This window comes from Rhipicephalus microplus, chromosome 1 (genome assembly GCF_043290135.1).
Source record: "Rhipicephalus microplus isolate Deutch F79 chromosome 1, USDA_Rmic, whole genome shotgun sequence".
Taxonomy (NCBI): Eukaryota; Metazoa; Arthropoda; class Arachnida; order Ixodida; family Ixodidae; genus Rhipicephalus; species Rhipicephalus microplus.
In genome coordinates, this window is record NC_134700.1 from 68,459,384 (window position 1) to 68,482,121 (window position 22,738).

Below are 22,738 nucleotides of genomic sequence, written 5' to 3' on the forward strand. Positions count from 1 at the left end.
TATATATATATATATATATATATATATATATATATATATATATATATATATATATTTATATATGGTGTGGTGAAATTCAATGGATCCGGTGGAAAATGCGGAAGAAAAAGAGGTCGACAAACGTGCGAAAAAACACTAGTTTTACTAACGTTTCGGCAGGTGGGCCTGCCTTCCCTCTCATGAAGTCATATATATATATGACCACACCCAAGGTACAGAACCCAGGCCAGCCAAGTTCTCATAGCAGATAAAGATGACGACCACTCATGATGATGAAAATGTGTGAAGAAAGTAGATGTGCTTATTGAATGCCTACACTAACTTCCTCCGCACGTGCAAGCGGTCGTCCTGACCGCAGTTCTTGGCCGCAGTTTGAAGCGAAGAGGAACGCCATGTGAAAGGCTTCATGCGTGATACGTGAACTATTTCTGCTGCCCGGTAGCGGCAGTCCATTGGAAGAAGAACGGGTGCCACGCGATAATTGACAGTAGACGTTGGCTCCAAGACAGTGTAGGGGCCAATGAAACGTTATTGAAACTTCTCGCACAGGCCAGGAGTGCGAATGGTTGTAAGAAGTTTGTCGCCAGGACTGAAGGACACGGCACGATGAGAGGCATCATATTGAAGCTTGCGATCCGGTTGCTTGGCTTCAGTGTTGACGCGAGCCAGCTGGCAGCAATGAAGTAGACGAAACACGTATTTTTCACTTCAGGTTGAACATGGTCTGACAGGCGCAGAGAAGAACGAAACATCGAGGAAAGAAGAAGGGAAGGGACCGTGGACGAGGTAGAAGGGCGAGTAGCCAATTGTGCGCTGTACAGAGGTATTATAGGCAAAAGTGACAAATTGCAAAATGGTGTCCTAGTTTCTGTAGTCCGGTTCGATATACATGACTATCAAATCTGACAGTGTGCGATGAAAGCGCTCAGTCAGCCCGTTCGTCAGAGGATTGTAACTAAAGCTTGTTTTGTGTGTAGTGCCGGATGCCTTGAGCACTTCTTTGACGAGTTCTGAAAAAAATACTCTTTCAAGGTCGCTCAGGATTACACGAGGAGCTCCGTGACGAAGGAGTATTGCTCGAAGGATGAAGTCAGCCACTTCCGAAGTGGATGCAGAAGGCATGGGAGCTGTTTAGGCGTAGCGGGTCAGGTGGTCGACAGCTGTAACTATCAACCGATTGCCCGTGACAGTCATTGGAAGCGGACCGTACAGGTCAACGCCAGCTACCTCAAATGGTTGCAGGGGACACGTGAGCGGCTGTAATTGTCCACTTCGAGTTGATATAGGTAGCTTGCGATGCTGACAAAAGGCGCATGAGGCAACGTACTCCGCGACACTGGTGGACAAGCCCGGCCAGTAGTAGTGACATCTTATGCAGTCGTACGTTTCCTGAAAGCCCATGTGTCCAGCAGACATGTCGTCGTGATATGTCTAGAGGACTTGAGCCCGGAGAGATCGAGGTAGAACCGGCACCCAGCGTTGACCATCAGGGCGGTAGATATTATGGTACAGGACGTGGTTGTCGAGCTTGAATTGCGTCAGCTGTCGGCGAAGACGGGCGTTAGAGGGCCGGCAAGTCCCGTCAAGACGGTCCATGATGCGGTGAGAGTAAGGGTCAGCACGCTGGTGGGATAACAACAAACGACACTCACTTGGAGAAGTTGGATCCACAGTAGTTAAGGACGAAACATGTTGGGGATAGATGGCCGGAAGCTCCTCGAGTGCGGCAGTGGCGCGTTTGTTAAGTGGCTCCGAAGAGAGCGGACAACGCGAAAGTGCGTCGGCGTCTTGATGTTTGTTTCCCGACTTGTATGTAACAGTGAAGTCGTATTCTTGTAAGCGAAGAATTCAGCGACCAAGGTGGCCGGACAAGTTCTTGATTGTCGAGAGCCAGCACAAGGCGTGATGGTCCATAACCACAGTAAAGGGCGGCCTTGTAGATAAGGTGGAAACTTTTGTATTACCATACGACCACTAGGCACGCCTGTTCGGTGATGGTATAATTTTTTTCGGCAGGGGTCAGTGCATGGCTCGAGTGTGCGACGACCTTCTCACGTGAAAATTTGTCTCGCTGTAGAATTCAACCAATGCCTTGACCACTAGCGTTTGTGTGCAGGAGTGTAGGCGCGGTTTCGTCAAAATGACAGAGGGCTGGTTCCGATGTGAGTGCATGCTTCAGTTGGGCAAACGCCGCTCCACATTCAGGAGACCACACAAAGGCGACGCCTGATCCGAGCAACTTGTGCAATGGCTAAGCTATTGAGGCGAAGTCTCGAATGAATCGGCGAAAATAAAAAGCGAGGCCGAGAACACTGCACAAATTTTTTACTTTTTCAAGACGTGGGAAGTGTTGGACAGCGGAAATCGTGTCTGGAATGGGACGAATGCCGTCCTTGCTTACGATGTGGCCTAACACTTTAGTTGTTTTGCTCGCAAAACGGCACTTCTTGGTGTTCAGCTCAATGCCTGCGTTTGCAAGGCACGTGAGAACATCGTCCAGTCGTTGCAAGTGCTGAGGGAAGGTTAACAAAAAAATAACGATATCGTCTAAATAGCAAGTCTTCCATTTCAAGCCTCGTAAAACTGTGTCGACCATCCGCTCGAATGTTGCTGGAACATTGCAAAGACCGAATGACATGACGTTGAATTTGTACAGCCCATCTAGTGTTGAAAACACTGTCTTTTCTTTGTCATCCTCGTGCATGGGTATTTGCCAGTAACCCGAACGCAGGTCTAGGCTTGAGAATTACACGGCACGCTGCAGTGAATCCAAAGCATCGTCTATGCACGGCATGGGTAAATATCCTTGTGGGTAATCATTTTAAATGCCCTGTAGTCCACGCAAAATCTCACACGGAGCCATTTTTTTACTAAAACAACAGGGAATGAAAAATGACTCGGGGAGGGACATATAATTTTCTGTTGTAGCATACCGGCTACATTTTCTTCAATGACCTCACGCTTAGAAGAAGAGACGCGATATGGTCGACGGCGTACGATGGAAGTGCCATTGGTCTGGATACGATGCGTGATAATAGACGTCTGTCCCAGAGATGAGAAATGGGCATCAAACAATCTCCGATGCTTTTGTAGCAAGGCAAGCAACTCGTCTATCTGTGAAGAGGTCAGCTCTGGACTAATAGTCGCAGCAGGAATAGAAACACATGATGAACGTCCAATAGAAAGAAGGTTAGAACACGCTGGCATAAGCGGAACAACAGAGACAGGTTAGGATTAGGAATGAGAATTTTCTCAGACGTCTGGTTTGTAGCGTAGAGAAGTCCGGAGCCATTGTGGAACCACGCTAGACCTGAAGCAAGAGCTATACCTCTTGCGAGACAGCGTGCAGATGGTTGGACAAACACGTCACCAGAGTCAATCACGTTAGAAGCGATGGTAACTATTTGCTCATGACCAGGTGGTAGCTCGGTATCTTCCGCAGCGAGCAAGCGAACGGGCTTGTCATCCGCATAAAGGGCATAGTAAGTTTCCATCATATGAAAATTTTCTCGACAGCAGATGGAAGCGTTCACCGTAGACAGAAAATCCCAGCCTAATATAAGCTTGTGGGCACGCAAATTTAGCACGGCAAATTGCACAAACTGGAGAAGGCCAGCTATGAAAACACGAGCGGAGCACATAGCGGCAGGTTTAATGGCGTCCCCTTGAGCAGCAAGCAGTGAAGGTCCATCATAAGGGGTGGTGACTTCGCAGACGTGAGCACAAGGAACGATCAATCACAGACAAACAATCACCAGTGTCTATTAAAGCACCCACGTACACACCTTTGATTAAAACAGATATCGTAATGTATGGACGCACTGGAGGAATTTCTGTCTTTCCGTTCGATGCAGCTTTTCTTCCAAAAGCTGCAGAGGTTAGTTTTCCGGGCGTTGGTTGGTGAATTGCGAAACAGGTCGCAATGGAGACGTCGAGCGGCGGAGGGGTGATGGTGAGCGGCGTTTAGTAGAGCGGTAATAAGGCATTGGCTCAGATGTCTCAGTTGGAGACGGTGAGTGACGAAGCAGCGAATCATAAGGACGACGCTGGAAAGCGGACGCGCTTGTCCCATCATCCCGTCCGTAGGGGTCGAATCCACGACGCTCGTTCTGCTCACGCTTTCGACAGAAGCGTGCAATGTGGCCCCGATAGCCGCAGTAATAACAGATCGGACAAGGTGGCCGCCATGGTAGGTGAAAGGGCTGGATACGCGCACTCGGAATTATTGAAGGCAGTGGGACAGGCGTCGAATGTGCGGGCATCGGTTGTATGACGGGTGGTGAACCAAAGAGGACTTGTGCTTACGTCGGCTAGAGTTGATGTACCGGGGAGTCTACACAGGCTGGCCCGGTCATAGACGCCAACTCCTCTTTGATAACGTCGTGCAAAACAGTGTTGGAGGGGGAGGTGGACTCGGTGTCATTGAGAGGCCAAAAGATTGCAGCTCTTCCCGTATAATTGCCCGGATCATAGCACGCAACGAGACATCAGTCGTGGTGGTGTTTTCAGCGTTGTCCGGCGGTACCATTGGGACTCAAGTTCCTCTAGGCGTTGGCACCTGGCAACAACGTCAGCGACTGTGGTCGAGTTTTGTATGACCAAGGCATTGAACGCGACCGTGCCGATCCCTTTCAATAAATGACGAACTCTCTCTGATTCAGACATGGACGTGCTGAAACGGTGACAGAGAGCAAGCACATCCTCTATATACGAGGTGTAAGACTCACCACATTGTTGCTTGCGTGCATCCAGTGTCTTCTTTGCGAGAGCTGAACGAACCGCCAGGGTGCCGAAAATTTGGCGAAGCTGTTGCTTGAAATGTGTCCAGTCCGTGATGTCCATTTCCTGATTGAAAAACCATGTTTTCGCTACGCCTGTCATATAAAAAGAAACACGGCGAAGCTTGGTAGGATCATCCCAGTTGTTAGTGGAACTCTCTCGATTGAACTGGTCCAACTAACCATCCACATCTTCACCTTGAAGTCCAGCGAACGTGGGTGGCTCACGCTGGTGCGCCGTTGTAATCCACGATGGATAGGCCGCAGTAGCCGAGGCCGTGGAGGTAGACGCAGAAGCGCTGGTTGGCTCGTCCTTAAGCATGTTAGCGGACACCTGGCACAGACAACGATATGAGCGGAGCTCCAGGAGATAGAGTGGGCTGGGAGAGGACAGAAGATCGTAGAGCACACTTCACCACTTGTGATGCAACGGTGAAGGCAACCTTTACTAGGCTCAGAAGACACGATGAAGCGACCACAGCCAAGGCACAGAACCCAGGCCAGCCAAGTTCCCACAGCAGATGAAGATGACGACCACTCATGATGATGCACATGAGTGAAGAAAGTAGATGTGCTTAATGAATGCCTCCTACAATATATATATATATATATATATATATATATATATATATATATATATATATATATATATATATATCAGCGAAGGCCATAGGCAGCTCAGTGATGCATCATATTACAAGCGGAAAGATCATGACCCAACAAACGAGTTCAAAGATATTGTTCGTGATACCTTGACTGCGCTCTTTAATGATAAAGAAATAAGCTATGGCACTCTGAAATCCCTCATACCGTTGAGCCCAGTAGCTGGCAGGTTTTACCTTCTTCCCAAAATTCATAAGAGAGATAATCCCGGTAGACCGATAATTTCTGGAATTGGAACAGTGACTGAGAACCTTTCCCGTTATGTAGATAGCCTCATCAACACCATTCCGTCCAGCTTTCCTTCTTACATTAAAGATACCAATCACTTTCTATCAGATATTGTTGACCTACAGGTTCCTCAAAATTCGTTTCTCGTTACGTTAGATGTCACGTCACTGTATACTAATATCCCTCACTCAGATGGCATCGAGGCAGTTATCTGCGCGTACAACGATTGCCACGCCAACAAACTAGTTTCGCATCTACGTTAGCTACGTTGCTTAAGCTCATTCTTGAACTTGACAATTTCGAATTTGATGGGACACATTATGTTCAAGTTAGCGGTACATCTATGGGCACAAGAATCAGACCAAACTACGCAAACATATTTATGGGGCTTCTTGAAAACAAATTTCTTGCAAATTGTGAATATAAGCCATTTTACTATAAGCGGTTCATCGACGACATTTTCCTAATCTGGCACCATAGTGAACCGCAACTTCTTTCTTTCATAGCAGATCTTAACAACGCTCATCCGGCGATTTCTTATTCACACTCATATTCACCTTTGAACATAAGCTTCCTTGATGTCATGGTCACTCTACGTAACGGGAAGCTGATAACTAATCTTTACAGGAAACCCACGGATAGGCAGCAATATCTTCACTTTAGTAGTAGTCACGTGAAACACAACAAAACTAGTATTCCCTACAGCCAAGCAGTCCGTTTTAAAAGAATATGCTCTGATAGCAGCGAATTTTCCCGCCACTGCGAACAACTTCGGAGCGCGCTCGAAAAACAGAGCTATCCGGCCAGCATAATCACAGACGCCATCAAACGTGCAGAAGAGCTTGACCGTTCAGACCTGCTGAGTACTAACAAAAGACCCAAGGATTGTTCGCGGACTAATCTAATTTTGACACATGCGGCCTCAGCTCCAAATGTGAACCATATCTTAAAGAAACATTTTAACATTTTAATACAGAGCGAGCGGCTCAAAGGAATCTTTGCAGAACAACCACGCGTGGTCTACCGACGATCGCGGAACCTTCGTGATTTACTAACCTCATCTAAAACCACGTGTTCACATCATGAAGGCTGTCATCCCTGCAACAAACCACGTTGCAAAGTGTGCGCGCACATGACGACATCTAAAACAGTTTCAAGTACATCGTCCAGTTTTTCTTTAAAGATAAATGGGAACTACACGTGTGATAGTATCAACGTCATCTATCTTCTCGAGTGTTCAACTTGCGGTGCTCAGTACATAGGTCAAACAGAGACAAGTTTCAGAATTCGTTTTAATAATCACCGTGCACATGCCGTAAGCCTCCCTAACCTACCGCTGTCGAAGCACGTCAGTATGCCTGGCCATGGTTTCGACAAAATTAGGGCCACGATTATTCAGTCCGGTTTTAAGACAAATCACGATAGGGAAGTGAGGGAATCCTTCTTGATTCACAAATTTAACACCATTCGTTCAGGTATCAATGAAAACGTAGGAAAGCTCACCTGCCTCGCTCTATAACAACACGACTTCTTAGATTAGTAAAATATTTTAGTGTATATTAAATTCTATATTAGTCAACCGTGGTTTCTTTACTTCTGAGCTCTTTTACATGTCCTGCCAACCATACTGTGCCCCACGTGTCGATGCGCAATGAAATTTGAAACTTTTATATTCATGCACCCGTCACATGTCAGTCATGTCAACACAAGGTCCTGACAGATTACCATTTTTACTTTGATTGTCCTAGCTGCAATACCGAGAGTTCATCACGTGAGCCTATAAAAGCGGCTTCATTGTATCATACCTACTTACTCTGACGAAGGCCGTGCCACGGCCGAAACGTTAGTAAATACGATCCTTTTCTTATGTGCTATCTTCAAGTTATTTCAATATATATATATATATATATATATATATATATATATATATTCGGCCACAATATATATATATATATATATATATATATATATATATATATATATATATATATATATATATATATATATATATATATATATATATATATATATATATATATATATATATATATATATTGTGGCCGAATGTAACGAAGAGCGGCGCGGCAGCTGCGGGCCATGGGCGGAGCAGCGAGGAAGAAGAGGCAGAATAGAACAGGTTGCCCGATGAACGGGGGTGTTGTGTCTGTCTCGCTCATTACAATGACGCAACCATTCCACGAACCTGTGCGCGACGACCTGCGTGAAAAAACCGTCCTACAGAGCCGACGCACTCTCCAGCGGCCCACAGCTCCTGCTACCGTGGCCATGGCATCCGACCTGGCCACCGCGGGTACCGAAGCCAGCGCGCTGTCTGCAGGCGTCCTTGCCAAAGCATAAGGTGACTCCACTGACTTGGCTTCGCAAAACGCCTCCTTGCCCAGGGTTGCTGTACACGCTCGCTTGGACTTCACCTCAGGTACCATTCCTGGAGCAACGTCAGTACCATCACCAGAAGACCGGCATAATTCCTCGCCTGTAGCCGCCAGCGAGCTCTGCACGGTTCTGCAGACCATCGCTACTTCGAGCCAGCGTTTTGCAGACGCCACCGTCACCTTCTTAGGAGCCTGTGCACGCACCACGTTGCCTTCTGCGTCCATGGCTGAAATTCCCGACTTTACTGCCGTTGATCCAGAACCAACCGTCTGGCTAGAAGAAATCCATTTGTTCGCCCATCGACATGCATGGACTGACGACGTGACGCTATCGCTAGCCGTAAGCTGACTGCGCGAGTCCACCAAAGCGTGGCATCAATACGATGGCTGCAACTACAATCCTGGAGTGACTGGACTATAGCATTCGTCACGGCCTTCCCACCACTTCCTTCCGCATACGATGACCATTTCATGCGCATGCGATCGTGTCGGCAGGCTCCATCGGAAGACGCCCGTAAATACGTCTATGATAAGCTCGGGCTTCTCGACAAATATGGCATTACATGGATCTCTCCGGCTGCCCGCCAGTATGTCATTGGTGGCTTGGCTGACCCTACCCATGCTGCTATCTTATCTTGCCAGTCACCTGATGGGTCACCCCAGGTTTTCGCTCAAAAGGCAGCTGAACTTCAGCAGAACTTTCGTCGTTGCCTTAGCTTGGACACATTACCGACTGTCCGTTCGACTTACGCCTCCACACGACACGGACTTCAATTGCGGTCGCATTGGCCACAACGCCAAGGAGTGTCGTCAACCGTTCCAGACCCGAATACACTACCAAGCTTGTCAATTTCCTCGAATTTCCATTCATGTTGAGGTAATAGGTGACCTATCTGCTACAGTGGATACCGGTGCGGAACGAACGGCGCTACACCGACATCATGCTCCGGACACTATCCGACCGTGGACGCAACCTCCCCTCTGCGGACTTGCAGGAAGTGCTATGCCAGTCGGAATGCTCGACATTTCAGTCTGGACGGCGGTGGGCACTAAAGTTCTTCCAGCCATCCCCGTCTTTGAAGACCTCCCTGTCGACATGATCCTGGTTGCTGACTTCTCGTTATCTGATGACATTGAGCTCACCATACATCGCGGCCACGTCGAGCTCCAGTCTTCGACAGCTGAGACTAGCGCCACAACCCTGTCACCACCGACAGGTGAGCCGTCCACTCCGCCTACCTTATCTTCTATATTGGCTCGCCATCAGCCAGCGTTCGATAGCAATACAGAAGAACTGCCAGGCACTAATTTGTCTCCATCTCGCATACCGACGGGAGATCATCCGCCAATATGCGTACCACTACGACGATACGCTGAACGAGAACGGGCAGTGATCGCAGAACAAGTAGATGAAATGGTTGCCGTGGGCATTATTAGCCGTCATCGAGTCCATGGGCAGTGCTAGTCATCCTTGTTCGCAAGAAAAAACGGAGAACTATGCTTCTGCGTGTACTACAGGCAGCTCAATGTACAATGCCTGACTCCTACCCTTTACCCCGCATTAATGACGCTGTTGATACAGTACGTCACTGCAAGTTCTTTTCGTCACTTGATTTACGCACAGGGTACTGGCAGATTAACGTCGCGGAAGAAGATAGATGTAAAATGGCCTTTTGCACACCTTTCGGTTTGTATGAATTCAACCGCATGCCGTTTGGACTAAGAACAGCTCCTAGCACTTTTCAGTGTACGATGAATTCAGTGCTCGGACAATTGAAAAACCAAGCCTGTGTGGTGTACTTAGATGACATCCTGGTCGTTGGCTGGACGGAGGATCAACACCTTCGCAATTTGGACGAAGTACTACACAGACTCTATGCAGCAGAGTTTCGTTTGAATCAAGAGAAATGCCAGTTTGGGGTGTCCAAGATTTCGTACCTGGGACATATTATATCTCCTGTCGGCATTCAGTCACTCCCGGAGCGAATAGCTGCCGTGTCGCAGTATCCCACACCAACCTGCTTGAAGCAGGTTCAGTAATTTCTGTATATCGCCTCATATTTGCGAAGGTTTATTCCCCACTTCGCTTCAATCGCAGCTCCCTTGAGTGGTCTTCTTAAAAAGGACGCGCGGTTTGAATGGGGCGTCTCATAAGAAAATGCTTTTCGAGCTATAAAACAAAAGCTCACTTGTTGCCCCATACTAAGTCACTTCAATGAAGACTGGTCCATCGAAGTGCACACTGATACCAGCCAAGTCAGCCTAGGAGCTGTGTTAGTGCAGCGTGATCCAGACGGCGCGGAACACGTGGTCGCTTATGCCAGCCGAAAACTTTCAGACACCTAGCGCCACTATCACTCCAACGAGCTTGAATGTCTTGCAGTGGTATGGAGCGTCGATGATAAGTTTCGACATTATCTTTTCAGGCGTAAATTCACTGTTGTGACTGACGATGCTGCTATAGCATGGATGTTCTCCAAGCAGCAACGTAAGCACAAATTCGCCCGGTGGATAATCACACTGCAAGAATACAATTTTGACGTGCGCCACCGCGCCGGGGGGCTAAACAACGTCGCCGATGCACTCTCACGGAACCTCCTTGACTGCGTGTAACAAACCAGGCAAACCCACATTGTTTTGGCCCAGATGGATGTATCCCAAGCCCAACAGGAGGATAAAGATTTGGCATCCATTATTGCATCTATCACTGACAAGGGAAATCACAGTACTTTTGTGATGCGCAATGCCACATTATACCGGCGTCACTGGCGAGCGGACTGATCCGAACAACGTTACCTCCTGGTGATCCCGAAATCCCACATGTCAGAAATATTACGAGCCATTCATCACTCGCCAGAAGGCGGACACACCGGCCAACGAGCCACGCTCCGGAAACTACAAGAACGTTTTTGGTGGCCGAAGATGCAAAGTAGCGTCAGTTCTTATGTCACCAGTGTCAAAATCTGTCAGCAGTTTAAGCGATTGTCTGGGTGTTAACCTGGATTACTAACACCAATCCAGATACCCGAAACAATTTTTCACACGATTGGCATTGATTACATGGGACCTCTACCCACCACCACTGCGGGAAATTGTTACGTCATTGTGGCAGTAGACTACCTGTCAAAATACGAGGAAGTGGAGGCCGTGTTATCTCTTGCATCCACTTACCTAATCGACTTCCTCAAGCACCAATTTGAATGGAGACATGGCTTACCAAAAAAGATAATATCTGATCGGGCTACAACGTTTCTTAGCGGGGAACTGAAAAAGCACCTTTGCACGGCAGGCGTGCAGCCCCACTTCACATTCGCGTTTCATCCTCAAGCAAACGGCCTTACTGAGAGAACTAACCAGAGCATCCAGGCACGACTCGCTCCATATACGAAGGCAGGGAAAAAGAGGAAAGGCCGACTGGGACGTCCACCTTCCGTCAGCCGCTTTTGCGATTGACACGGCACTGCAGACGTCTACCGGGGAAACGCCCTACAATATTGTTTATGGAAAACTACCACAGCTGCAAGCGATCCTCAGTCTAGATGCTCCCATTATAGTTCCATGTGCCAACGATCGCAAATCAATCTGTCAGAAGATCCAAAGTAAGGCGATTAAGAAAGCCACCCACGCACAAGGAAATCAAAAGCGCCACTATGACAGACGCCGTAGGCCCACTCCTGCTTACAACATCGGTGACGAGGTCTGGGTGCAAAGGGGTACCAGCGGGTCCGGCAAGAAGCTATTCCCTAAGTTCGATGGGCCATTCATAATTACTGAGTGGGTAGGAGAAAATACCTAGCGTCTGAACACCTCAGATGCGAACTTCACTCTCGATAAACGCAAAAGAAACAACTTTGCCGTGCATGTGTCACGCTTGAAAAAAGCAGTCGGACCGCTGCAGGTGCAATAAAATGTAATTTCTTTTTTTGTCAGGTCCGCAGTGTGGCCGCATGTAACGGAGAGCGGCGCGGCAGCTGTGGGCCATGGGCTAAGCAGCGAGGAAGAAGAGGCAGAATAAAACAGCGAACAGCTTGCCCGACGAACGGGTGTCGTGTCTGTCTCGCTCACTACAATATATATATATATATATATATATATATATATATATATATATATATATATATATATATATATATATATATATATCGTACTGAAGAGGAATGCCCACTACACTACCGCAGCGACATCGACACGTTGGCGCGAGGCGCGAGCTAGGACTGCCTGGTTGCTGTTGCGACAATGCCCGTATACTCCGCCAGCTCTTGCTGCGTCTGTACGGACACTGCTACCGCTTTTCGCATTGCGTTTACATTATATTTTGGTGGAGGTTGCTGTGTTTTCCCCTACCCTGGAACTGCGTAGCCGAAAGCTGCTGTCCGTTATGCCTGACGACGCTGTCTTAACAGTCCCCCGGGATTCACCACCCAGGGGCTGTCCCGGTGCTCAGCTCCTGCGAGAACCCAACATCTTCAGCGGCAGAGACGAGAAAGACGTTGAGGATTGGCTAGAATTCTATGAACGAGCCAGCGCTACCAACAAACAGGATGATGCCATGAAATTCGGTACCGTGTTGTTTTATTTAACGGATGTCGCCAAGCTGTGGTACAGAAACCACGAGGTTCACATTCATACTTTGACGACCTTCGAGACCTGCATTGCAGCTGTTTTGGACGCCCTGGGGTGCACAAACTTCGCACAGAACAACGCCTACGAAGCCAGTCTCAAGAAACTGGTGAGACGTTCACCAGCTACATCGAGGACATTCTCGACCTCTGCCGGCGTGTTGACCCGAAAATGGTGGAAACTGACAAGTTACGACACATTATGAAAGACATTTCTGATGACGCCTTTCAAATGCTCCCCTTGAAAAACCCTGCCACTGTCTCGGAGCGCATGAAGCTGTGACGAGCCATGACGACAGCGTCTTCTCACGCGACGCCCTAACGTGCCGAATGGCACTCTCTCAAGCCTGACAACCACCTCTGACCTTCAGTCGCTGCAATTGCAGATCAAGGAGTTTGTTCACGCTGAGGTTGCTCGTCAGCTGTCGCTGCTATCAACAGCCGGCTAACCACCATCACATCTGCCAGCGAACATTCGTGAGGTTATGCAGGAGCAAGTTTGCACGGCTCTGCCATCTGACCGCGACACTTAGCCGTTGCCGACCCTGTGGCCTGTGCCGAGGTGAATGCACCTCTCAGCTATGCTGAAGTTGCCGCAAGGCCACTCGTTCAGACTTTCAGGTCACTACCATAAGCCATACCCACTCATCGGTTCTCTCAGCCAAGGTCCCTCCAGAGTAGTGGACAATGACGTACACCCGACAATCGGCCAATATGCTTTGCACTGTGGTCTGCCTGGCCACATAGCGTGATACTACCGCCGGCGTGTCTCTGCCTACCACCAGAACTACCACCAGAGCTTCGAACCTGCCCCAGAGGTGCCACCGCGCCCTTCATTCGCAGGCTCCTAGCACCCCGACCAGATGTACTCGTACACCGACCAGCGGCCTCCTGTTAGCCGTCGCTCGCCATCATCTCGACGCCGCTCGCCATCGCCGATGCATCGTTGTCCTTCATCGCCGGAGCAGGAAAACTAATTGCCGCAGTTCCAGAGGCAGGAACTGCGTCACCTGCGAAAAGACCAAGGCCTCTCTTTTCACTGACGAATGTTCTGGACGTATATGTGGACGGCGTCGCTGCACTCGCTCTTGTCGACACTGGTGCCGCATTTTCAGTGACAGACTCTGCCAGACTCTGCCGCTTGCTCAAAAAAGTTATGACGCCACTAGCATGTGTATCGCTTCGTACAGCGAGCGCAGAGCACGTCTCGCCGGCCGCTGCCTGTACTGCTCGCATCGCGATTGACGGCCTCCTATATGTCGTCGAATCACTAGTGTTGGATTCCTGCTCCCATGACCTAATTTTGGGTTGGGACTTTTTCTCCGCTAATAAGGCCGTCATTGACTGCTCTCGCGCTGAGGTGGCATTTGAAGTGTTTAGCGACGCTCCTTTATATGATGCTCCTGAAACCGAGGAAAAATTATTTGTTGCTGAAAACGTTACCACACCACCGCACTCTTTTGCCCTTGCCATGGTGCCTCACAATGCGCTCGCCGAGTCGAGTGCCCTTTTCACGCCATCTGCTGTTTTCGTTCATCGCAAGTGTTCGCCGCTACCTCATGCCCTTTTGGAACGTCATGACAGCGTCAGCAGACTGCTCATCTCAAATCTGCTGTCATGTCCTGCAACACTACTTCGGGGCGAGTGCGTCGGGCGTGTTTACAGTCTCGACCCTTCTGCAATTGTCGACATGTCAACTGGTTCTTTCGCCGAACACGAAGTCGCTGGATTGACCTGTGCTTCTTCGCCGTAGACTGTTACACCTGACTTACTGAGCAGCTACATCGCTGACATGGTAACCGTTGCGCAATGTGCTCAGCTTCTATGACTCCTGAACAAGTTCCGTTCTTCATTTGACTGCCAGCATAGTTCCCTCGGCCGCACGTCAGATGTGTGTCGCCGCATCGACACGAGCAACAACGCACCACTGCGTCAAAGACCCTATCGGGTGTCCGTGACAGAGCGCCAGGTTATCAGCGACCAAGTAGCTAACATGCTCAAGCATGGCGTCATCCAGCCATCGAATAGCCCCTGGGCATCTCCAGTCGTTCTCGTTAACAAGAAGGACGGGTTAATTCGCTTCTGTGTTGACTACCGTCGTCTTAACAAAATCACTCGAAAACACTTTTACCCCTTACCGAGAATCAACGATGCCCTTGACTGCCTCCAAGGAGCGGAGTTCTCTTCTATTGACTTACGGAGCGGCTAATGGCAAGTCTCTATGGTGCCTATAGATTAGCCTTGTAGCGTACTCGCCCCACGGAGGTGCGAAAAGAAGGCACCTACACTCCTTGAAGTTCGGGACAAGACTAGTTTATTTTCCAAGAAAAATAGGCTTCGAAAGCGACAACCAAAAGGGGCATGGCTGCGCATCTTCCGCGGCCCTCCAGAGATAACGTAATGCATGTTGGCCGCGTCTGCACCGTGCGCCTCGGCATGCATTCGCGCACACAAATAAAATTATCGCGATCACCGGCGTCATCGCCCGCTACAAGGGGTCCACCCCTAGACCGCGGAGCCTGGGAAAAAACGAGCAAATGTGCGAGTTAGTCCATGAGGTGAGCTGGTTTCACGCGATCGAGAGAAACGACGTCCTCTCTGTCGCGAACACGAATGGACACAGTTTTGTGCAACCACGAAAGCACACGGAAGGGCCCGTCGTACGCCGGAGTCAACGGCGCTTTCACTATGTCACGTCGCACGAATACATGGGTTGCCTCATTCATTTATGGGAAAGAAAACACTCTTTGGTTGCGGCTGACGCGTGGCGCGCTGGGTTGCAGGTGCTCCAACCAGGAATGTAGCCTTTCCATATGTTCTGAAGGCGTCGGCGTAGCGCTTGGTTTCTCACCGAACAGAATTTCTGCTGCACAGATTCTGAGGTCTTCTTTTATCGCCATACGCAGGCCCAGAAGAACGAGAAGGAGCTTCTCCACCCAATGCTCTCTATCCAATTTGGCCGTTAAAGATGCCTTCAGTTGACGGTGTAGCCGCTCCACCATTCCATTGCTCGCTGGATGGTAAGCCATGCTGTACTGGAGACACACGATCGGTCGTTATGCGCAGTGGGCAGCCATAGCGTGAAACCCATGTGGCCACAAACGCCTGTGCGACGGTCCCGGCTGCGATGTCCAGAATCGGCGTCGCCTCGGGCCACCGTGAATATCGATCGACACAAGTGAGCAGGTATCTGTAACCCTGGGAAGGAGGAAGAGGTCCCACCAAGTCTAAGTGCACGTGGTTGAACGACACTCTGGTGGCCGAAATGCTTGGAGTGCTGTGCGCGTGTGACGAGTCACCTTGACTGCTTGACATGTTCGGCACGTCTTCGCCCAGCGTCGAACGTCGGCGTTAATTCCGGGCCACACAAAGCGGTCAGTGACGAGCCTCTGTGCACGCGGATTCCTGGGTGGCTGAGGTCGTGAAGGCTGTCAAACACTGCACGCCGAAACTGGATGGGGACGAAGGGTCTTGGAGATTTCTGCGATATGTCGCATGTGACCATAGTCGTTGTGTATGATAGCAGAATCTCTTCGAGCACCAGTGAGAGTGGATTCTGCCTCATCTCGGTTAGCTCTGGGTCTTCCCGCTAGGCGGTGGCTAATGTCTCAAAGTCGATGGACGCTGAAACGATGTCGATACGGGAGAGTGCGTCAGCTGCTTCGTTATCGCTCCCCGCTATGTGGCGGACATCCGTGGAAAATTCGGAAAATTAAAGAAAGTTGGCGCTGTTCTCTTTCCGAATATGAGGTATTGTAGATCTTGAACGCATACGTCAGCGGCTTGTGGTCCGTTAAAATGTGGAAAATGCGGCCTTCTAGGAAGAAACGGAAATGCTTTACGGAAGAATAAATGGCCAGCATCAATCTTCCAAAGGTGCTGTAGCGCACTTCCGCCTGTTTCAGACGTTTAGAATAGAAACCCATCGGTTTCCAGTCATTTATGTCGTACTGTTGCAACACTGCTCCCATTGCCGTCGTTGAAGCGTCAGCCATGAGCCACGTTGGCGCGTCGGAAAGCGGGTGCATCAGAAGTGTTGCAGAGGCAAGCCGAGTTTTCGCGTCCTGGAAGACTGTTTCGTGCTCCGCTGACCAGTGAAACGCGGGCGTTTTCTTGCCGTCCCAGCGCAGCAAGTGAGTTAGCGGCTGTAGAATGTGTGCACAGGATGAGATGAAGCGCCTATGGAAGTTGATTAGCCTGAGAAACTCGCGCACCTTGCGGAAAGAGGTAGGCGTGGGGAATTCTCTGACTGCTTGCACCCGTGATTCGAGCGGAAAGATGCCTTGCGGGCTGATTCGATGACCTAGGAAATCTAGTGCTTCAACACCAAAGATGCACTTTTGGGGCTTCAAAACCAGACCGTGCTCGTCAAGACGCTTGAAGAGAAGGCGCAGGTGATTTTCATGCTCCTCCGACGTTTTGCTGGCGACCAAAATGTCGTCTAAGTAGACAAAAACAAAGAGCAGTCCGCGAGTGACCTCATTCACGAAACGCTGGAAAGTTTGTGCCGCGTGCTTTAGTCCGTACGGAATACGAACAAATTCAAAGAGGCTGAAAGGCGGTGTCAAGGCCATCTTTGGGATGTCGCTTGGTTTTATTGGAATCTGGTAATAAGCGGCCATCAGATCCAGCTTAGTGAAGATGGTCGTTCCCGCGAGGCGAGCGCTGATATCATGGATGTGGGGGAGAGGATATTGGTCTGCCGTTGTCACAGCATTGAGTGCCCGATAATCACCACAAGGCCACCAGTCACCAGACTCTTGTTTTGGCACCATGTGCAGCGCGGAAGACCAGTTGCTGAAAAAAGATCGAATAATGCTGAGTTGGAGCATGTGGTCGAACTCACGGCGGGTGACTTCGTGTCTTTGTCCAGCGAGTCTCCTAGGTCTAGCGGTGACGGGCGTTCCAGTGGTAAAAATGTGATGCGTCACCTTGCGTTTGATTGGCAGTTCGGTGTTCCGAGGTCTGGTGATTTCAGGGAATTCAGCAATAATCTTCTGAAAGTTTGACTCTGGGTTGAAAGTGCAAATGCCACATGAGGACAGGTCAGACTTCAGTCCGATAACAGCGAGCGAAGTGACGTTATCCTTGAGACGACGATTGCGAACGCTGACGTCAAAGTTAAAGGGGATCGAAAAGTCCGCTCCCAGGATGGCAATTCTGACGTGGGCCACAACGAAGAGCAATCAATATGTACGCCTGAGTCCGATGTCTATCGTCATTGACTGGACTCCATATGATGCAATAGCAGTATTATTGACTGCAATTGGCTCGAAATGGACTTGCCGCCCCGGCGATGTTGAGCTGCTGCTGGTAGGATAGATAGCTCCACACCGGTATCGACAAAGAGGCGTGTGCCGGTGATGCGGTCGACAATGAAGAATAGGCGGCTTGAACGATGGCCCATGTCGCTTTCCGCCGTTTGCGACTGGCCGGTGCGTTTCCCGTCCACGAGCATCGATGGGTGCAGCGAGTGGCTTGCTCTCTAAAACGACGGTGGTACCAGCAGATGTTCTGCTCTGCCTCGCTTGAGTGTCCGCGTTGCTGCGGGCTTCGAACACGGGACGGCGAACGATGCCGTGCAGGCCGGCGTTTGTTGGACAGGGCGAGGTTTTCAACTGCTGCAGCCAGTCGGTCAACTCTGTCCTCTAAGCGACCTAACCGGTCTGCATGTTCAGGCCTTCCCGTTGCAGCAATAGACATTTTTAGTGGCTCAGTGCAGTCGGTGATGCGGTCAGCGAGTTGAGCCAGACGTTCGAGAGTCACGTCATCTGAGCCAGCGAGTATCATCCGTGTTGACTGTGGCCGTCTCTGCAAAAAGAACTCGCGAAGCAATGGAGGTTTGGATCTCCTCTGACGCTTGTTGGCCCAGCAGCTGACGCATTCGGTGGAGTAGTGTTGAAGGACGCTGTTCCCCGAGCTCTTCGTGAGACAGGAGTTGTTGCAGCCTGCTCTGTTCGGACACCTCAAGACGTTTCAAGACGGTGCTTTTTAGTTCGTCGTAGGGCTTCTACGATGGAGTGGAGGCGAGCACATCGTCTACGGCGTCAGCGATGTCAGGTGGCAGTGCTGAAACGACGTGCAGGTATTTCGACTGCTGCGATGTGTTGCGTCGAAGCTCGAAGCGGGTCTCTATTTGGCTAAACCACACCCTGGGGTTTTTTGGGCCAGACGAGGAAGCTTTAACTTCGAGGCGTTGGTTGTGGGTGAGCTTAAAGTACCTTCCTCGTCTGACATGGCTGCTGTTTTTCGAAACGTCCGGGTCACCACTTTGTAGAGTACTCGCCCCACGGAGCCGCGAAAAGAAGGCACCTACACTTCTTGAAATTCGGGACGAGACTAGTTTATTTTTAAAAAAACAGGTTTCGAAAGCGAAAACCAAAAGTGGCGTGGCTGCATGCTTATCTTCCGCGGCCCTCCGGAGATAACGTGAGGCATGTTGGCCGCGTCTGCACCGTGTGCCTCGGCATACATTCGGAAAACAAATAAAATTATCGCGATCACCGGCGTCATCACCCGCTACAGCCTAAAACGGCCTTTGTCACACTTGATGGCCTTAAAGAACTCGGCGTCATGCCTTTCGGTCTTTGCAACGTGCCCGCAACATTCGGGCGGATGATGAACAATATTTTGCGTGGCCTGAAGTGGAAAACATGCCTGTGCTACCTAGATGATGTAGTCACATTTTCGCCAGATTTTCCCACGCATCTCCGCAGGCTAGATGAAGTACTACAGTGCCTAACTGACGCCGGCCTTCAGCTCAACCTGATGAAATGCGCTTCGGCGCAAGTCAGCTCACCATCCTCGGCCATGTTGTCTCTAAAGACGTTATTCTTCCCGACACCGCCAAGATTCAGGCAGCTGCAGAGTTCCCTAAATCTGCATCTCTGAAAAATCTGCGCAGCTTTCTTGGCCTCTGCTCGTAATTCTGCCGATTTATTCGAATTTTGCGATGACCAGCGCTCCCTAGAATGAACTTCTACGGAATGACTCGAAAAGTTACGCTTGGTCACCCGCCTGTGATTATGCCTTCAAAAATTTGCGCCACCTGTTAACTTCACCACCAGTCTTGCGTCACTTCGACGCGACTGCTCCGATTGAGCTACATACCGATGCCAGCGGTGTTGGACTCGGCGCCGTGCTCACGGAGCACAAATTGGGATTCCAGGAGTACGTAGTCGCATACGCAAGCCGTACGCTCACCAAAGCGGAGAACAATTATTCTGTAACAGAGAAGGAGTGTCTGGCAATTATATTAGTTTTAGGTTAATTTTGACCGTACCTATATGGTGACCCTTTCGACGTAGTCGCCGATCACCATGCACTTTGTTGGTTATCTACGTTGAAGTACCCCTGCAGCCGTTTAGCTCGCAGGGCTTTGCGGTTGCAAGAGTTTGACATGCGTGTTGTCTACAGGTCTGGCCGACGTCACACTGATACCGACTACATATCGCGTTCACCTGTATCATCGGAAAGCTCTGCCTGTCTATCTGCCATAGACAAAACTGTTGCGTTTCCAGCAAACTGCGACACGGCGCCTGAGCAACGTAATGATGACTGGATCAGCGCTCTTCGGCGATTCCTTTCAGACCCGTGGAGTTCTCCATCTTATCAAACGCGGCGACGTCAAGCGGTTCACCTTGAGATCCGCGATGGCCTCCTTTATCGCAGGAATTACAAGTCTGACGACCGGAAGTGGTTACTGGTCATACCTCGCCATCTTCGTGCTGCAATATGTTTAGCTCTCCAGGTTGACCCTCAGTGCACGCATCTTCAAAACATACGCTCGGCTTTCCTTCTGGTTTTATTGGCGAGCAATGTACATCTTTGTGCGCAAATACATTCAGTCATGCCCGCAGTGCCGACGACGAAAGCTCTGCCTTATCACACCTATGGTCCAATCCAGCCAATCTCTTGCCCAGCCAGGCCTTTTGACCGCATTGGAATCAATCTGTACGGGCATCTTCCATGCACGGCTCTTGGAAACCGTCGGATCGTTGTCGCTGTCGACTACTTGAAGCGATATTCAGAAACAGCTGCTTTGCCTGCTGCCACAGCACACGACGTATTTTTTTTTCCTGCGGAACTTCATTCTCCGTCATGGCGCACCGCGTGAACTTCTCAGCGACTGAGGACGTGTACTCCTCTCTGAAGTCCTCAACGCACTCCTTGCCGAACGCCGTATAATTCACCGGACTTCTACCACCTACCATCCCCAAACGAATGGCTTGACGGAAAGATTCAACCGTACCCTTGACGACATGTTATTCAAGTATGCTGCCTCAGACCACTCCGATTGGGACCTCATTCTGTCTTTTGTGACATACGCATACAATACTGCTCCACAGGCGACTACGGGCTTTACTTCATTTTTCCTGTTATATGGCCGAGACCCTTCCACCATACTAGATACCATTCTGCCCTATCACCCCAATTTCTACGAGTCTACGCCCATTTCTGACGCTGCCAGCCGCACCCAGGTGTGCTGTAAGCTCGCCCAGTCGTTCGCAACCATCGACCAACGGAGACAAAAATCTCGGCGGGACGATAACCACCCGTACCCTAACTTTTTTCTGAACATCCTTATGTGGCTTTAAGTTCCAGTTGTCTCTACATACCTTTCTTCGAAACTTGTTTCAAATTACCGGGGACCCTACCGCGTTGTCTCGCAGACTTCACCTGTTAACTACATAGTCGAACCCTTTACGCCATCCATGGACCAGCGCTTTCGGGGTCGTGAAACCGTTCACGTACAGCGGTTGAAACCATATTATGATCCGCTCGTACTTTGTTCTCTGTGAGTCGCCAGGATGGCTCTTTTTCCGACGGGGGACGATATGTAGAAGAGGAATGCCCACTACGGCAGCGACATCGACAAGTTGGCGCGAGGCACGAGCTAGGACTGCCTGGTTGCTGCTGCGACGACACGCCCGTATACTCGGCCAACTCTTGCTGCTTCTGTCGCCGACACTGCTACCATTTTCCCGCCTTGCATTTACAATAATATATATATATATATATATATATATATATATATATATATATATATATATATATATATATATATATATATATATATATATATATATGACGGTAAAAACGCAAGGTTTGATGGCACTTGAACAATCTCTCGCCACGCAGTATTAGTTGGCTTAGCACTGACAGTTGGGTAAGATGGTGTGATTCATCGTAGTTAAAAACGGTGCAATAAACACGATACAACAAACGATACACCATGTGTCGCACCGGCGCTTTTTCACACATGAGTGTGCATTACAAAGAGTGCGGGTGCGCCCATCAATTTGAAGAAACTATAATTATCGCCAGGAGTAATACAAACACAATTCGCGAGATAATAGATGCTTTGCACACTTCTTACAGTAACTTGTCTATTAGTGCTCCATCCATTGTTCTAGAACAAAAAGAATTATTGTATTTCATCAAAAAAGGGGGATAGAACCTTGCGTGTTGTATTACTGCAGTTCTTTTGTATAACCACGTGCCTGTATGTATGCGTGAGTCGACGCGAATAACAATTAATTGTGGACCTACGCCCGTCCTTTTGTTTTCTTCGTTTGGTGTATCGTGTTTCTTGCGCCGTTATCAGCCATTATTGTACTTGGTGAGCAAGACAACTAGCGACGCCGTGAGAGAGAACATTCAAGCAGCACTCACCGTTCTCGGGGAAACCGTTCCAGCTGTTCCGGGACTCGTGAAGTTCTGGAATTTATTAGAAATAATTAATTTTAAACACCACAGATCTTTGACGTAATGTTCTCTAAAAGCCGACTAGGATGGCTTTCCTCCGTTTGAGTGCCCAATAGAATTCACTAGACAGTGTAATCATACAGCAAAATTAAATTTTCAAGATATATATATATATATATATATATATATATATATATATATATATATATATATATATATATATATATATATATATATTGTTTCGGTGTCCAGCAGTAAACACGCAGCCTTGAAGCAACAATGAAGAAAACCCTTTATTTGTGGCAGCATGCCGGTATATATATCGTGGGGCAGCTGCATTATCGCAGCC

General features: G+C 49.2%; 1 protein-coding gene across 1 annotated transcript in view; it reads right to left on the reverse strand.

The window, feature by feature from the left end:
* The window catches only part of LOC119178002 (glycogenin-1), a 123,403-nt gene that overhangs the window by 15,376 nt on the left and 85,289 nt on the right, over nucleotides 1–22,738 (reverse strand). Inside the window, exon 6 of the mRNA XM_037429172.2 lies at nucleotides 22,357–22,401. Within this exon, the coding sequence (XP_037285069.2) occupies nucleotides 22,357–22,401 (45 nt within the window). The remainder of the gene's footprint in view (nucleotides 1–22,356; nucleotides 22,402–22,738) is intronic.